Consider the following 17,589-nt stretch of genomic DNA (forward strand, 5'->3'; position numbering starts at 1 on the left):
TTTATGCTGGTTTTAAGTTTTTCTTACCTTTATTTCTCTAATAGATGCCTCTGTATCAGCTGAGACTGAGGTATCCCCACTGCCTCTTCGTGAAGAAGTCCCACCCAGAGAAGCTAAAGTAGCTGCTGATAAACTTGAAACAGTACGTGCTCCCTACAATCACACACAGTTTAAAAAAGTTATAATTTTTTTCTAGATACATTGTGGGTTTGTAGGGTATTTTTTTGTCATTGTTGTTTTTTTGTTAATTTTTTAAATACACATTACAGCAACCCTTGCACTTCTAGATTATGCAAGTTTAATTAAAATGTAACTTTCTCGGAAGAAAAAAAATCAAAAGATCCGAGACTTAACAACAGATTCTAATGAGAAAAGGCAGATCAGATGTATTTAAACACTATCATAACAGCAGTTTGCATGACTTAGTTCTAGCTATTAATTCTTAATTAGACAAAGTCTTTAGGGGCTAGTACCATCTTGCCAGATATTTTTGAAACTTGTAATGATACATTTTGTGGATGCTTTTGTCCACCACTCAACCTCCCCTCCTTTCATGGGTATTTATCTACTCTGCAGCAGCAGCCACATTAACTGTTCTACTGTACTGAGGGTTCTGCATTAAGCCTATTTCTAACTACTGCAGTATCCTCCTCTTTTTTTAATTATTATTTATTTTTACATAATACCATAATTAAAATCTAACAAACAAACACAGTATTCATGTGGCTTAGCCTAACGCAATTTCGGCCGACTACTGTTAAAGGTCAACTACTTAACATCTGAATGACCACAAGCTGAAAATTTCTTCTTCAAAAATGTAGTAGTAGAAGCCTCCAACAATTCAAGTTTTTGCCCCACAATGGATTTTATTATTTCTGTACGCACATTGTGAGTTCCACCTACCAAAAAGAATGTGAAAAAATCACTGTTATCAGAATAATTCATATCATCCTTCTTACCTTCTCAAAGTCTTTTTCTGGCCTTTCCTCAATCTGTAAAACAAAAGATTTAGAAGGAATCATTAGATAATAAAGGACAAGCGAAGGCAGTAAGATATCAGAAAGGGAATTTTTAACCTGTAAAAGACTTTTCATCAGCAATATCTATGCACTCAAAACGCAGCCAGCTCACTCAGAAGAGTGGTGTCCTGGCTGCCACCTCAGGGCACAAGGCTGGACAATTCACCTCAAATTTCTAAGCAGTACATAATTAAGTGAAATATACTTATTGATAAAAAACTATTTCGTCTATTAAATAAGACTTTCTTCTCCATATTCTACATCACAATGCTTCAAACATGAAGACGGCACTCAATCTATGAGTTAGCAGTGCAAGAATATAAAGACTTACAAAGACCACCAAAGCCTCAGATGTCTTTCCCCGGACATAAAAACAGCTGTATGCAAGTGCTGTGCTGACATAGGCACCTACTCCTATTTATTTTAGAACAGTTTAGAAATATGCCTCAAATAAACCCAAAGTAGCAATTTACTTAAACAGAGCGGTTAAGTTTTTAATTGAAAGATCAAAAGATCTCCTGACCAAGATAACTTATTGAAGTTACAGTTTTATGGACCTTAACTAAAAAAAGGCTACCTCTGAAGCCTGCCAGCACATCCTCCCCCATCCCAAAAAATAAAGTACCAGGACTGTACTGTTATCTGTGCCACTCCCAAAACAAGAACGGGTAAAAAGAGTGAAAAAAGAACTGTAAAGCTTAAAACCCCTGCTAAGTGTTCTCCCATCAAGACAAAAGGTGACTGTGACTTCAAGTGAAGATCTAAGCAAGGCTGAGACTACAAAAACTGACCCTCAAGTCAAATATCAGGGACCAGTTCAAAGTCTAAACAAACAACCCATTTATGGTTTCAATACCTCATTGGAATTTACTGATTTAGAAGAGAGATGCTGCACTAAAACTAGTCTAAAAGAAACAAATCAGAGCCAAAGTAAGGAGTACATTCAGGAGTACAGAAAATTACCACATACAGACCAACTTAAAAGCTTAAAAGAAAGTTACAGGTCAGGAACTCCCAACACAATCTGGGCAGATTTTTTTTTTCCTTGATGGGAACAATCTTATCACTTTTTCCAGCTCTGAAACCAAACAAATATGCAAGTTCTCAAAAGCAGAAATTTAAATTTTTTTGTCATAATTTACTTTGCTGGAGGGGGTGGGGCATTTCCAAACAGAGTCTTTTTGTAAGCATCTTCATCTAAAACGGATATAAGCATAAAATGACTGCGTGAATGGAAAAGCTCATCAGAATGCAGAATGTCCAGAACATGTCAACTTCTTCTGGCAACAGTCAGCAACACAGTCAAGGTGTTTTCCCAAAAGGCTTTATAAAATTAATGGCTTCCTCAGATCAAGAGCCTGAGTCAACGGGAATAATTTTTTTTTAAACAAATGGGGGGGGTGTGTAGGGAAAGTCAGGAGAGATCTGTTTCAGGGAAAGGTAGGGAATAGTTGAGCTTAAGTTAATACATTTAACTGAAAATAAACTTTAAAAATTCATATCTCTCCAATCAGTTCACATTTGGCATAGTTTTTTTTCCTTTCAATTACACTGAGCAGTGTGTGGATGATCCTACTTGTTATTTTTCATATTCCCCAGGGTACCCAATTAAAAAAATAATCCCAGAACTAAGAGGTACCTGTTACAAATCAGCCTTTTACACAGACAACACATCTGATATCATAAATGCCCTATGATTAGCATTAAGAAAATTTAAGATTTAGGCTTCAAAGTAAAATAAGCCAGACTTAAAGCACTAGATATAAACTTTGCAGAGAGACTGAATAAACAGAGCACTTGGGAGAGGGGGAGGGGGGGACGGGGAATCTCTGAATTTGGATGCAATAAGAAAAGGTCGCTAATGAAGGCACATACTTCAGTTCAGACTCAATAAACAAGATGGACTGACTTTTGCAAACAGCCTATTATTTTCACGCCAGACAGCTCCAAGTGGTGGATCTGGCAGCCTTCTAGCCCAGCGAACACTCTGTTGCTGTTTATCAAGACAGTTGTGGCAGTGTAAATACTGGTGTGTTACCAAAGATTAGTGTATACACACATACATGCACAAATCTATCTCCAAAAATGTATATACAACCTTTTGTGAAATCTACCTTTTGGGTTCAGAGCACAACTCACAGTATTATTTTCCTTAAGCCATTTGCAGAATGTCCTCTGTTTTCTGAAAAAATGTGCAAACCCTGTTTTTAATAAGATAAAGGGAGTAAATCTTGATATGGTTTTAAGGCTGCATCATGTGAGTCAAATAAAAGCTTCCATTTAAAATGGGGGAAATGAAGAAGATAATGTGATGAGAAATATGCATACAGCGGGCATTTCTTCTCAGAGCGCTCAGCTGCACATTTATTGCAAAACAATCTTTAGTAATTCTCTGAGGCAGCATAATCTTTAACAATTAAACTATTAAGTAACTTCTAAAATTGGGGTGGTTTAAAAAAAATACAGGAGATTTCCTTTTCCCTAGTGATACCCTCTTACACACATCCATTCGGTGCCATGAATGGAACACTCAGAGCATTTTCTCCTCAAACACAGTAATTACCACTACCAATATGTTCAATACTAATTTTTAAAAATCTAATCTGTTTTGAGAAAAGCCAGTTCCTCATTCTAACATAGTATCATTTCATTACAAAGATGTGTCCTACTATGCAACACTTTCCTAAGCAAAAAGCCAGTCTGAAACGAGCAACATTTAGTTTTATGGTTATGTGGTAGTGATACACCAGAAGCGGCAAAGAGTAGAAAGACAGAAGTCTATTTTAGATTAATACTTCCTAGACTTTTCATTCTGGTCATCTTTAGATTAATGTATTCACAGTACCACTCCTTTAATTAAAAAAAAAAAAAGAACGTGCTTTCTAACAGGACTCAGCCACCAGAGGGAACTCCAGGTTTTCAGCCTTCACCCAGTCCCCGACAAACTGTTTGGCATTTGATCCAGTAAGAAATCAGAAAGGCCAGGAAAAAGTGTGGGGTTTTGTTTTTTATTTTTCATTTGAAGTTGCACAAAATTCTTGCCCAAAATACTTACCCTCCCTATTACTGTTCAATAAAGAATACTGTAATGATTAAACAGACTGAAAACAACCTCTCCACCTTCACAGTACTATACTCAGCACAGTCCTTCATACAAATACACTGGCTTTGGGACTTCCCCACATGAAAACATGAAGGACTAACAGAATACTTGCTAGATGAGGAGATCTAAAGCGGAATTCACCTAATGATACTAGATCTTTAGTTTCCAGAACATTATACCATTTTTCATTTCCACAAGAGCACGTGTCTGCCTCTAATCACACGTTACCTTCCTCTTCACCAACAGTTTAGGCAATTTGTACTTGAATGCATTAAAAAAAAAAAACCAACCCCACAGGAAAAAGGAAGTAATTTTCTAAGGAGCTCCAGCACACACATCTTTGTTTTGGCAAGAGGAATAGATGGTTTTCTGCAAAATAAGTATAATGGGATCAGAGTTCAGCCTCTTCTGACAGCCATTTCGGAATAAGTCCAGAGCCATGTTACAAAAATGTTTGCAATATCAGAGGTTTACCACAGCTGGAAACCTAACAAGAGCAAAATCACCCCACAAGTCTATATATGGATATATTGCCTATTTTTCATAGATAATAAAAACATTTTCAAAAACTATTTCTCTCTACTCTGCAATCAACTAGCAGGTTAACCCTTGAAGCTGCCACCAGTGAGTGTCCAGGCCAAAATTAGAGCCCCCGCAGCACTATCACAGTGCATCCAACAAGACAACTCCAAACACCTACTGAAAAGACCAGAGACCCTGGGACAGTTAAGCATTATGCCCCAGTTGCAAGCAAAGAGATCTTTAAATCAAAGGAAGAATCATGACTAAGGCACAATTTCCAGCTTCCAGACACCTGAACAAGACTAGAGAAGAGGGGAAATCTGAAATGCTTGCTGTTGGGTAGTGTTGTGTACCACACTGAGATATGAGAACAACTTCAGCATGTGTCTGTCACTGCTCAGCTCCATCTAAGACCTTGCACTTAGATCAACTTCCTCATAAAAGCCAGGGTGTTTTTTCTGTTTGGTGACAACAAATTAAGATAATTTCCTGCTCTTAAAGTAGTAGAGCACAGTTTGAAATTGAAATATGGCCCACACCAAAGAAAAATTCTTGCAATAGGTAATGCTGAACACAGGATGGTATCTACAAAAACTGGAATTAAAAACCAAGAAGTTCTGCAGTCAATATAACCCCTCCTACAATCCCCATCTTACAGTTTGATCAGCTGGGCTGGGGCAGGCAGTAACACAGAGGGTTCCTGCGTGTTTTTCCAATGAGAGCCACCTTAACACTAGCAACTCACAATAAGGCTTTTAAAGTCGGCAGGGGAAAACCACTGCTTAATTTTATCAGGTCTGAAGTGGATTTGTCAGAAGTATCCTCACTCAGGAATGAGTGTTAAGCCAAATGTTATTGCTTAAACTTATGGGTCTCTGAAATGCAAGTTAGCACTGCAGCAAATCCTCACTCTGGATGGGCTGAAAACACACCAAGACTGTCAGTGCCCAGGCTACAATACAAGCCTACTGTAAATCTGGAAGTGTAGAGGACAGAAGGGGAAGCTTAAGCACACTGATAACTGCTTCCATGAAAATTAAGTCTGTCCTTATTTCTTGTGAAAGCATGGTAAGCTGCTTCAAATGAAGAAAGCTATTCACAATTGTGCATTAATGTATGACCTGAGGACTGTGCACTCCTTAAGTGGCACCTGCATTCTAAGTCTTGCACTTGGTTTGGTCACACTGCTGTTGGTACCAGCCTGCCAGGCTAGGCTGCATGCTGACTGCTTGTGCACCCCGTCTGAAAATCCACAAGAAGGGAGAGTTAATATGAAAGATCACGTTTCTCAGGGTAGCAACATGCCTTCTCCTATTATTTTGCCTTCCTTTGCTCAGAAAGTCTTCAGATAAGTACTACTGCACTCTAAGTCTACTTCAAATATATAAAGAATTGCTTCTAATTAGTAGTTTATTAATTTAAAAAAAAAAGAAAAATTCCAGCAATTCATATTAAAAAGCCCATCTCAGCCAAAACATGCTACTAGCTCTGGCAAAAGATTTACCTCCATCTGTGCAGACCAGCCTGATGTTTGCTCTCAGTAGTCTTAAGATCTGTACTTTACATTGAGTATAATGCTTTAATATTAAATGACACATTCGCATATCTGCAGTAACTGCAAGGACAAATGACAATAATTACTAGTGGGAATAATGGAAAAATATTAAAGAAAAATAATTAAACAGCAAATTTCATGCAAATATATTGAATTTTTAAAAATACAAAGACAAATAAATATTCACATGTGTTTTTAAGTATCTTCCTGGCTTTGACTGTGTCATCACAAACATGATAACACAAATGGGAACACAAGCTGGCAAAGCTGTGTGCAGCAGGAAAACTACTGTCACTTTTTGCTCACTGTGCAATGAACAGTGATAGAAGGGGGAAACAAAATTCTGAGAAAATATTTAAGGGCTGCAGCAACAAGATAGTGTATGCTTTAATTTAGAAAGTTAAATGGAATCGTTCTCTGTTTTCAATACATAATTTCTCAGGCTTGGGAACAGTTCAGTTTTGGTTTCCTGCCTAATAATGCCTGTAATAATAAGAGAAATTATTTTAACTTCAGTGTTAAGTACTCATGATTACAGTCCATAGATTTTGTAAACTACCACACTCTCAAGTGACATATGCATGCTGGAAACTCAGCTTTTCAACCCAATGAATACTCCCCCTTTCCTTCCTCTTCCACCAGCCATTTAAAAAGTAAACTTGGAATCAAATCTTTACACATGTAAATGCCAGAATATATATAAAGCAGAATCAAGAAAGCATATGGCTCGATACACTAAGGCAGGGAACAACTCGGTTTTGGGGATTAGCAATATTAAAACATATTAAAATAGTTCTAATGTAGAATCCTGATATAGACAAAAACAATCGCTTTTTTCCTCTTGTAAGTTATCACCATCATCCAAGCAGATTTTGATTCTTCCTTTAGGAAGTCCAAGCAGATGACATTTTGGAAACGGAAGCAATACAGTGCTAAGTCCACTGAGAAGACAGGGCTCTATTTCGGCACCTTTACTGCCAAGATCAAGTACACAACTGGAAATGTTATCAAAAGACCTTGAATCCTCTGACAGTAAAAGGCAAGGCAAACAATTCCTTACTGTGAGTTACATGAAAAGGTGTTGTCTGTTTAATACAGGAAAAAAAGGCAGGGGGACTGGGTAGGGGGTGGGGTGTGAAATCACAAGGTGCTGCTGCATTGACCCCGTGGAGTAATTGGAACTTTTTAAGAGCAACACCACCCCATTAACAAGGCTTGTACTACCTTGCATTAGGAGAAGCAAAGCCCCTATAGTGGTGCCTTTTAGACCCACTACAGCATTAACTCTCAGCTCTGCTTCAAGGCCACGGAAATAATGGAAGCTCTTCACAGCCTGCAATAAACCACTAATTAAATAAAGAAAATTAATAATAATAAAAAAGTGCCCGTTGTCTCCTTGCAGAGCAGATTCAGCTCAGCACCTCTCCAGCATTAGTGCTGACACAGCTAACTATCTCCAGCCACTTGCATACAAACAGTCCGAAGTGTAAGCAGAGAATTAAAAACAAGAAAATGCCCTGTAGCTCCCAGGAGAAGCAAGCTGCATTTTGTGATTACCGTAAGCAGCTTGCACGAGTGACTCAGACTGCATACAAAAACCACATAATGGAAACCAACATCAATGTATGGGTACCCAATTCTTACACTTGAAGAGCTTTAATGGAATCCCTGGTTATTCTCATTATTTTTTGCTTTGGGGATAATTGAAATTCAATTTGCAAAGCTATTTAAGAAGTATTACTGATGTAAGATATATACTGCAAAAATGCATAGCTCAGGGGCTCAGACTCAGGAACTCATTAAAATACCAATTTATTTATAGCCCACCAACTGCCATACTTTATCTGATGAAAATCCTTTTAAAAAAAAAATACTGTAATTTTACAAAGTGGATGTACCCTTGTCTTTAGGAAACACCAACACTTCAGAGGCAGAGCTCTATTCTATCAGTTCCATTTTCTTTTGCTCCAGCCAGTTTATTCAGCTCTTTCTCACTTGGAAGGAGAGGGTTCACTTGATCAAAAGGCTCATCTATTCCCCTGCCTGAAGACAAGAAGTAACCCTGCATGGGGAGTTCAGGCATCTTTCACCACTGGGATGCAGACTTACTGCACAGTTCTAACTACAGGAGAAAACCCCCACAGCACACAGGCTTTCATGTTGCAGGCTACATTTGAAGGGGGAACCAGCACGACTGGGGTCATCAGATAGTCTGCAATAAGGACTTGTTTTGTATGTATGTTGACTGAAGAGGAAACACTCCAAACATTCACATTACAGTGTACCATGTTGCGCGCTGAGGTGGTACTTTGACTACCAAGATACTCCTTTTTACTTAGTCCTTAAGGCAACATTTACAGCATTTAAGTTTCAATTACTCAGCAAAGCAACAAAGGCAAACAGGTGACTACAGAAGCACATTGTGTATTAATTTACCTACCAAGATACAAAGTGATGAGGAGGGTGATACTGTAATGTGTGACGGGTCCCAAAAGAGCTAGCACATTAAAACTTCACTAGGAGGAAGGCTTAAATGAAGCAAAGCCAGCTTACCAAAACTGGGTGCAACACTTCAAAACTCACTCTCAACAGAAGATTAATTTGGTTACAGACTAGTTTACTGTAAGCTGCACATTTCCTCTAAAAGACACGTTACTTCACTCTACTACTGTCACCACACTATCAGGCCTTTCTCTGAAATTAATCAGGAAAGATATTCAGAGCTGTAAACAGCTAGATGGAACAATCAAAGGGAAAGCACTAATATGCCGCTGAAAAAACAGAAGACAATTACTTTATATCTATAAAAAGCAGGGGGAAAAGCATTATCTTGATCTACTGCAGTCACGGGGGTTGGACAAGCCTTCAGCATTTCAGCCTTGTTCAGCCATGACTACTTGGGAATTCATGATGCTAGACACGCCAGGTACACGTAATCCTTCCAGCACTTCACCATGCCAACAACTCTGCAGTGCCTGGTAATCTACAGTCCGACAAATATGTTCAAATCCGGAACAGAAAAGATTGAAATCTCTGGATAGCCCTGCAGCTCTGCAGCAAAACACCACCAAAATACTGTTGAATGGAGACAAACTAAACTACTTGAATGCTGCCATAAGATTTATGGTCTCCTGATTTTAATAACCAAAGGACATGTGGCACTAGCATCAACAACACAGTCTTTTTCACAGTACCCTTGCCGATGTGTTTTATGTCTAACTTAGAAAAAAATTTAGCATTACCACATGAATCCACAGAGTACTTCTATTGTAAAAACATATGCATAGAAATTACTTTGGTTTTGTAACTTCTCATCTGGTTCACCCCTTCTTTGTCTTAAACACTGCCCAAAAGGTCCAATTAATACCATAAGAAACTGTCTCACGAGGGACAGTGACCCCTTTGTACAAAAGAGACCTTGAAGAACAGAAGAATTAAACAGTTGAAGAACAAAGGAAAATAGAGGAGCTCACCACCGGACTGGCCCGAGCAGAGCTGGCTCTTGAGGATGCCCGAGATCCTGAACCAAGGTAGCAGCTGTACTCAGAAGGCTGCCGCAGGTAAACCAAGAATAGCAAGCAGAGAAAAGAGAAAAGCATTAGAATTGGGAAGGGAAGCAAGAGAAAATTTAGAGCATTACATCCGAAGTTAGTTACAAAAATGGTTACATGCAGCTGGACAAAGAAATAGCAGTGAAAGTCAAAGAACAAGACACCCCAACTGTTCATTTAAAAATTAAGGCAAGCAGTAATTCCAGTTGACAGACCAAGTACAATTTTGATTCAATTCTTAGAATGACAGAATACTAACGAGTTATTTATGTATCTTAGGATACAAGTCACAAGTAAACAACTCAGCCTCTATACAAGAGGCTCAATCCTGCTACTCTTCAAGAGCTGAGAGGTTCTCTGGTGAGCCTTCTTCCCATGTTTCCAACATCGTGCACATATTAAAGGAATCCACGCTTCACAGGCCAAAGCAAGAAACATCCATCTACATGGTGATTAAAGTAAAAACTGAGACCACCTCAGAGACTAAGGATTTCTCCTGCTTTTGCAGCACCTGCAGTCCTAATCTCCTGCCAAAGAAAGTATTTCAGTCCCTCTGAAAAGCAGACATCTAAGCTGTGATGCAGAACAGACAAGGCTGACTTGTTGCTGACAAGGACAAAGAATGTATCTACACTGGTTTACTTCCAAAGGTTTTAACGCAGTGGAAATAGAGCAGGGAAATGGAAGTTTAAAGCATCAGGGAAACAGAAATAAAACTTGTTCTGGAAATATATTTGAGAATTATCCCCTTTTTTAATTACTATTAAAAAATATTTTCAGGTTTCAGAGTAGCAGCTTCACATTCAATCTTGTGTTTAGATGAACTTTACAGAAAGATACATAAGCATATATAAAAGGGAGGTTGTGATACACTCAGAACAGAGATTAACGTTTGAGGTTTACCAGGCATGATATTTTTCCTATTGCTACCACCTCAAGGCAACTGTGACTATAGCCTTTGTAGAAAGGCATGGCAGTCCGTCAAATTTTACATGCAAAAGCTTGTACCGACGTAAGGGCAGAGGCAGTTCAGGGACAGGAACAAGCATGAGAAACTGCTCTTCTCAGCAGCTCAGACTACACTGCTGATGACCTTTGTGAGTTTATTTTATCGATGCTTAAGACTGTTTCTCAGAAACAAAAACCACTGAAATCTACAGAATTATCCTACTTTTGAGATGCATGTACTTTTTTTTTTTTAAAAAAAGTTTCTTCTATGAAGTTACCTGGCCACTACAGCAATCCCCTGGACTCCTCAGCTACAAACAGCCAGGTCTCCACCAAGCTATTGGAGGACTGTTTCAGCATCATTAGTCACACTAACAAAGCGGCACAGCGTTAAATGAAAAGTAAGATTACCATACTAATAAATGATAAGAGGATACGCTGTAAATAACTCCAGCTACAGTACAAGCATAAGCTCAGTTACTAACCACTAAGCATTATCTTCCAGGGTACACAGCCCTTGGCAAGACCCTGAAGCAGGGCAGAACGTAACCGAGCCGTGTCCTCCAGTGAAGTGACACTGGCACCTGAACTACTGAGCTTCATTTCAGAGATGAGAATACACAAAATTTAGAACTGCACACAGTTATAACTATTTTCAATCACAGCGACTTCAATTCCTAAATTAAAAACTAAAAGCACTGAACTAAATATTTAGATTTTGTTTCCTTGTTAACAAGCTCTAGCAGCACAGAATCCTTGCACCTTTACTGGTGTTTTATGTTTAACATAACAAGGATGTAGAGTAAACTTGAAATGCATGACAGGGAAAAAGTATAACTACTGATGAGCTCCATATTAATGCTTCATGGGACCTGTTTATTCCATAGTTGCTGTCTGTGTATTGCAGGGCAGAATACAGAAGCAAGTCCCGCTTGTTCAGCCTCATCCCCTGCATTCTCCTGTCCTCCAATCATCTAAAAACATTCTTTGGGGAGAGCTACCCAAATGGCACACCCTCTACATCTTGAAAGAGCTACGAGGTTCAGAAGCACTAAAATAACCACAGATAACTTGATAATTGTGACAAGGCCGTTCCCTTTGAGACAAATCCCTCATACTTCAACACACTCATTAATATGGGTGTCCATGCAACAGAAACTGGAATGGCTGGGTCATACACAGGCTTCCAAATACCTGTGGCACAGGGTGGGATGGGATGGAGGAAGGGGAACAAGCACCAGTATTTTATTCAGTGTTCCCTGCTGAAGCCATTAACAGTGATTGAAAGACTTGTAAACAGCCTTTGGGCTCAGAGCCCACTGTAAATTATTTTTCCCAAGAGAAGAAATATATCATCTGGACCTTTGAGAGACTCCCCTCAAAGGAGGACATCCCATACAAAGGGCTACAAACAGCTCAGCGCAGCCTCAGTGGCAAATTCACTACTGCTGCCAGAACACTCCAAACAGGTAAGTATCGAATTTTCCAAGACAGCCAAATGAAAACAAGGCACAAATGTGAAACAAAGTAATCTGAAGCTTAACGTCAGTAGCAGCAAGATGCACAGCCCAACTAGTCAATCAGTGTGACTGTGAGGGGATGGCATAGCCCTTTAAAGACAAACAAGCACTTAGTAAGCATTCTTGAAAGTTTGTTTCCTTCTCCAAGCTAATAAAATTGTAACTTTTAACATTAAATTAACGATGATGCTTTGTCTTGAGGATTTTTTCTGTTCAGGTCTTGGGTAGTGTTTTTTTGTTTGTTTGTTTGTCAGGGGTTTTGTTTTGTTGGTTGGTTGGGTTTTTCTGATACTCAGCAAAGGAATTCCAAGGCAGAATAAGCACTTAGCCACAGCACAGAATGTAAACATCAAAAAAGACTGGTTTATTTTTTTCCAGGCAGATGCAACAGCAGCTACTGCCTGGCCCAAACACCTGCCATGACACAGAGGGCCCACCTGAGAAGAGGTGAAGGTGCCTTCCAATCTGTAAACTGAGCCCTGTACCCTCTCTTTTTTGAAAGGAAACAATTTATATTGTCATTCTTCGTATCATCTTCCCTCATAAATGACAGAGCCCTCCACTCACAGGAGCGTGTATTTCGAAAACATTGGCACAAGTTGCCTGAGACATCGCTACAGAATACAAATCCAAGAAACAAAACCAAGCAAACCATACGTTCACAACAATTCTTTACCTCATGCTAGCAGATAAGTGCTAACGGGGAAGTGTTTTTTATTTGTTTGTTTATTTTAAAGCCCTGTTTTATTCTCAGTATTCAAAAGAAGAATTAAGTCTCAGTGAGGGAAAGGACTTTATGTACCATCCTTCCAAGGTGTTTTATCTGCAAACCAAGTGGAAGGCAGAGCTGAATTCCTCTTGCCACAGGGGAGGCAAAAGTCTAGCGCTGGACTCTGCCAGAGCTGGTCTGCATGAGGCCTGGCATTACAACAGCAGATAAATCACTGCTTATTTTTTCATGGAAGCTCACGGAAAGGGTGCTTGTACTTTCACCTACAGCAACAGACTATGAATCTTACATGGTCTATCTTAAATGTTTCTCAGCCCAGAAAAGGCTGTGTTCTGGTGCACACAGGTTACTGGAGGACAGAGACAAGACAATAGGGAAATGCAGAAAACATCTTACAGCACGAGAACTAGAGGCACTATACCGACGACTCCCACTGTGAACACTCTCGTCATACACAGACGCCTACAATTAAAAGACAGAGTCAGAACAGGACTGGCAGACCCAGTTCCTGATTTCAGTCTGGAGCATTACACATTCACAAGGTGCAGCACGAAGGACATAGGGGAGTGAGCAGTATGTGCAAGGACAGGGACATCTCCTGTACACAACAACAAGCAACATGCAAGTGAAGACCTAAGACAACCTGAAGTCAGTGAGCTTGGAAATGCTGTAAGGCCCATGCAAAATCTGACATCCACCCACCTCATCCATCACAGAGTCATGCATTTCTAACCATTCTCCCAATCGTCAACTCAACAGTTTTACGTTGCCTTCCAACAAAGCAGCTACATCAATTCTTGTCATTCAATTCTGTTTAACTTTCATTTCTGGTGCCAGCAAAATAGGGGTGGGGGGTGGGAGTAATCCCTACACTTATGCCCAGTGAATTTGACTTACTAGCCAGTTTGCCAAATTAATAAAAAAGGAGGAAGATGCATGTTCTAAGACTCCAGCTCCAGTTTAGCATATAAATGTCTCGCTCAGGGAACTCTGCCTTTAAGCATCAGGAATAAAATCTGAGAGAAGTTCATTTTAAAGGTTAAACAAGAAGAGAGGAAACTGACTACAAAAATTTTTTTTGAACAGTCTTGTTAGCCGTTAAACAACCAGAAAGAATTGATGTTGCCTCTCTCTGGCCTGCTCCTGCACATGCTGTAGCTAATAGACCAAAATGAAGACAGCCGTCTCCATCCAGAGAGACGCCTGTAGCAGCATCACAACCCCATGAGCAGTGGTTGCACAATTCCAACGAGAATAAAAGGAAGGATCAGCAAACCCAGGTCTGTACAAACAGCATTGCACATGTGCGTTCAGATGGATCAGACACCAGAGTGTGAAATAAATGGACCGAACAGAAACTACAGAGCTAAGAGACAACACATGTGTGGCTGGAGGTGAGTGCCTTCGGTATTTGTGTTTAGAGCATTAGTACAAACAAACCCTGTAACTTCTGGCTGGCAGGGCATCACTGTATAGCAAGGAGGGCTGAGGAAGACAAGCACAAAACTTTTATGCATAGAAAATGAAACATAAAAAAGGCACCTACAGCAGAATTAACCATCTTGATAAGAGATTAGGATTATTAAACTACAACAGCAGGAAACGCAGTGTAGAGAGTATTAGTCATCCACACCACAAAAGCATTGGATCTCAGCTCCCAGACACTAAAACCACCAAGCAGACACGCACATTTCCTACAGGAAGGGAGGACACGACAGTATTCAAAAGCAAAACAGCATAATTTAATTTTAGGTTGTTAAGTTGTTATTGTCTCACACACATTTGTGTATAGCAACCAGAAAGGGCGTTTCTCTTCGCTTTAACCAAAGCCAGAAAAAGTTACACACAAATACAAAAGCTTTTTAAGAAAAACATTGTTTCACACAGCTAGAAGATCATTTGTGTATTTTATTATTAAACAAAAATACAAAGAAAACCCAAATAATTCAGGATAAAATTATGGATACTTAAGTCAGAGCACCACAAAATAAATGACTTCACTGTTAGTAACCATCATCCACAAGATGCAGCAATTAAGCTCAGAGAGCACATACTGTATCTGGCATAATTAGGTGCAAGAGATACTCCAGCAGTGGTCCCCAGCCCACAGCTTACAGACCACATGCTGCTGCAATTCAGCCTGCTCATCTGCAGTACCCCCACCGCTGGCCACCACAAAGCACCAGGCAACATCCTTGTACTGCTGCCCATCAGGCAGGACAGGCTGCGGACCACTGCTCAAGCACTGCTTTGCTAGCGCCAGACTGATTGAGCTCCGTCCACGCGCAGAGGACAATCCAACCTCCTGGGTGATTTTGAAAGTTCAGTAATTTCCTTCTAGCAGTCTGTGAATTGTTTGCTTGTAATTTCATTTTGTCCAGGCTTAAGCTTGCTAGGCTGACATGGTCAGAGAGTTTCCTCAAATAGAATAGAGAACTTAATTAACATTTCCCTTATTTTTCCAGACCAACTGAGGCCAAAAGCAAACAAAATAACTGTAGGAAAGGGAGGAGCAGCAAAGGAAAACTAATTGTACTTGTTTTAAAACAGCTTTCCATTACTCACTCCAATCTTAAAAGGTCTGGTTTGGTTTTAAGTTTTACTAAAAAGAACTACAGAGACGCTTGACAATTGGTCCAAATTTGTTCCTAAGTACAAGAGGTTGTATTATCCAAATGAAGTCAGAACAAGTCCAGACCAGGCAGAGCCAGAGAGCAACAGACCCAGTTTCCATTTTGGCAAGAAGGTTGAGATGTGCAAGCATAGCCACTGTTGTGAAGACCCAGATCAGAGTAGTACGAAGCCTGCATTGATAACAAACAAAAAAAAAACAACCCTTGATAACTCAGCTTCATACCTTGAAGGACTTTCTAAATTCCTTTAAATGAGAAGCAAAAAGTAAATCAGGGGATTACAAATAGAAAGGAGTCAAAGTGGTCACAGATGCAAAAGGAAAAAATAACTGCATTAAGGAAACTGCACTGACAATATGAGGACGTGTGAAAATTGTCTGCCCTTTCCATTTGTAAGGTAGATATTTTTTTAAATCAACTAAAGACCTTTCCTTTATCCCTACAGCATCTTGTGCACAAAATACCCATTTGGTTTATTTTCCACTGAAAAGACTTCAAACTCTCACATTCTCTCCACCCTTCTTGCTCCTATGATGCAAAATGTCAGTTTGCTGCAAGGACATGGTTTGTATGGGACTTGGAAGAAGACAGACCACAATTATGAAAGCATATATGCCATTCATGCACTTAAGTTTCATCCTAAGTCCAGTTAAGTGAAGCTTTATTTATCAACATACTTCCAGCTTCTGTAAAACAGAACAGACATCTCTTTCACAAGATGCTGGAAATGTTAGCTTCCAGGCTCAAACTCAGAATAAATGGCTGCATCACAGCTTCATACCTAAAAAACCAAGCTCCTGCTTTACAGGATTTATTTCTTGGTCTGCAGCGGTAGGACTGCACATGCAATGGAGTAGATTGCTGTCACCCATCAGGCACTGGAAAAATATACTGGTCATAGAGTCGGTCAGCTTCCATCTGAATTTCTTGAGGAGTTTATCCCCTATAAGCTAAACCCACAAGAAATGCAGGAGAACGTGTCAGGACAACTCTGCCAGGAAACAGAGCAAAGTCAGGGACCAAAACTGTTGGGTGTGCCCATCAGGAAAAGTGAGCAGCCCACTGTCAGACATGGCAAGACTGAAAGCAAAGAAAACTTTTCTGTAAGAAGTGACACTGTCTAAATTAGACACCTTCTTTTATGCAGCCTCATACCTAGCATCTAGCCAACCTTGCACTTTCAGTCTACCTATTTGGCCTCCCCATTCTTGGGGAGATATTAATTCAACTCCAAGTTAAATGCCAGAAGTACTAATAGTGACTGACTCTCTGACAACTCCCATAGACTTAAAATCACCCTTACCCTCAAAAATATTTCCTTAATTATCTAGCGTGATATACAGCATCTCCATTCATTTCCCCTGACACCTGTACTAGAGTGTGGGATGCCAGCTCAGCTTTTCTGTGGTTGCATATTATCCGTGAGAATTTCCGCTGCTCAAACCCTTCAACACAAAGCTGGCATGTAGGGCTTGCGAGGGTGCAGGAAGGCTGACAGCAGTAGGATATTTATAAAACTGAGTGGAACTCAGTATTTTGGCTTCCCCAAAGCTTTAGAAGTATGCAACAACATATTGTGAACAACTTAAGTTGTTATATACAGCTGTTTTTAACATGCAGGGATATTCAAATTTGCAAATCAATGTCTGTTTTCAACGCAGATTGGAAATCCATATATAAGACATTATGCACCTCACAGAACCAAAGGCATCAAGAAAAATACAGGCATACTAGGAAGACTTTTTATTTTCCTCATTTTCAGAAAAACAGCAGCCTAAAAGCACACCTACAATGTCATAAAATAGTTACTCTGCCACACCAGGGACAGATGCAGCCCTGAGCCAAGTGGGCAGAGTATAAAGCCACACCGGGAAGACATGCTTAGGAGCAAGCATAGGCTGACGCAGCCAGCGTGCAGGGGCGAGGGAGGAAATGCTGCCTCCCCACATCCCCACCCCCATGAAATGCCTTCTGTGCTTGCTCAGTCTCCTGTAACTAGCCCTGCAAC

The 17,589-nt window shown here is 39.8% G+C and overlaps 1 protein-coding gene across 11 annotated transcripts in view; it reads right to left on the reverse strand.

Moving 5' to 3' along the window:
- LRRFIP1 (LRR binding FLII interacting protein 1) overlaps nucleotides 1-17,589 on the reverse strand; it is a 115,270-nt gene that overhangs the window by 24,153 nt on the left and 73,528 nt on the right. For 4 of the 11 annotated variants that reach the window (XM_075094107.1, XM_075094106.1, XM_075094096.1 and 1 more), the window contains exons 10-14: nucleotides 15,672-15,752; nucleotides 13,345-13,410; nucleotides 9,673-9,750; nucleotides 960-992; nucleotides 28-153 (exon numbers count right to left, since the gene is read on the reverse strand). In XM_075094107.1, coding sequence (XP_074950208.1) covers nucleotides 28-153; nucleotides 960-992; nucleotides 9,673-9,750; nucleotides 13,345-13,410; nucleotides 15,672-15,752 — 384 coding nt within the window. The remainder of the gene's footprint in view (nucleotides 1-27; nucleotides 154-959; nucleotides 993-9,672; nucleotides 9,751-13,344; nucleotides 13,411-15,671; nucleotides 15,753-17,589) is intronic. The other 7 variants (XM_075094103.1, XM_075094100.1, XM_075094099.1 and 4 more) reach the window with 2 other exon arrangements.

Source organism: Phalacrocorax aristotelis, chromosome 5 (assembly GCF_949628215.1).
Source record: "Phalacrocorax aristotelis chromosome 5, bGulAri2.1, whole genome shotgun sequence".
NCBI classification, from domain to species: domain Eukaryota; kingdom Metazoa; phylum Chordata; class Aves; order Suliformes; family Phalacrocoracidae; genus Phalacrocorax; species Phalacrocorax aristotelis.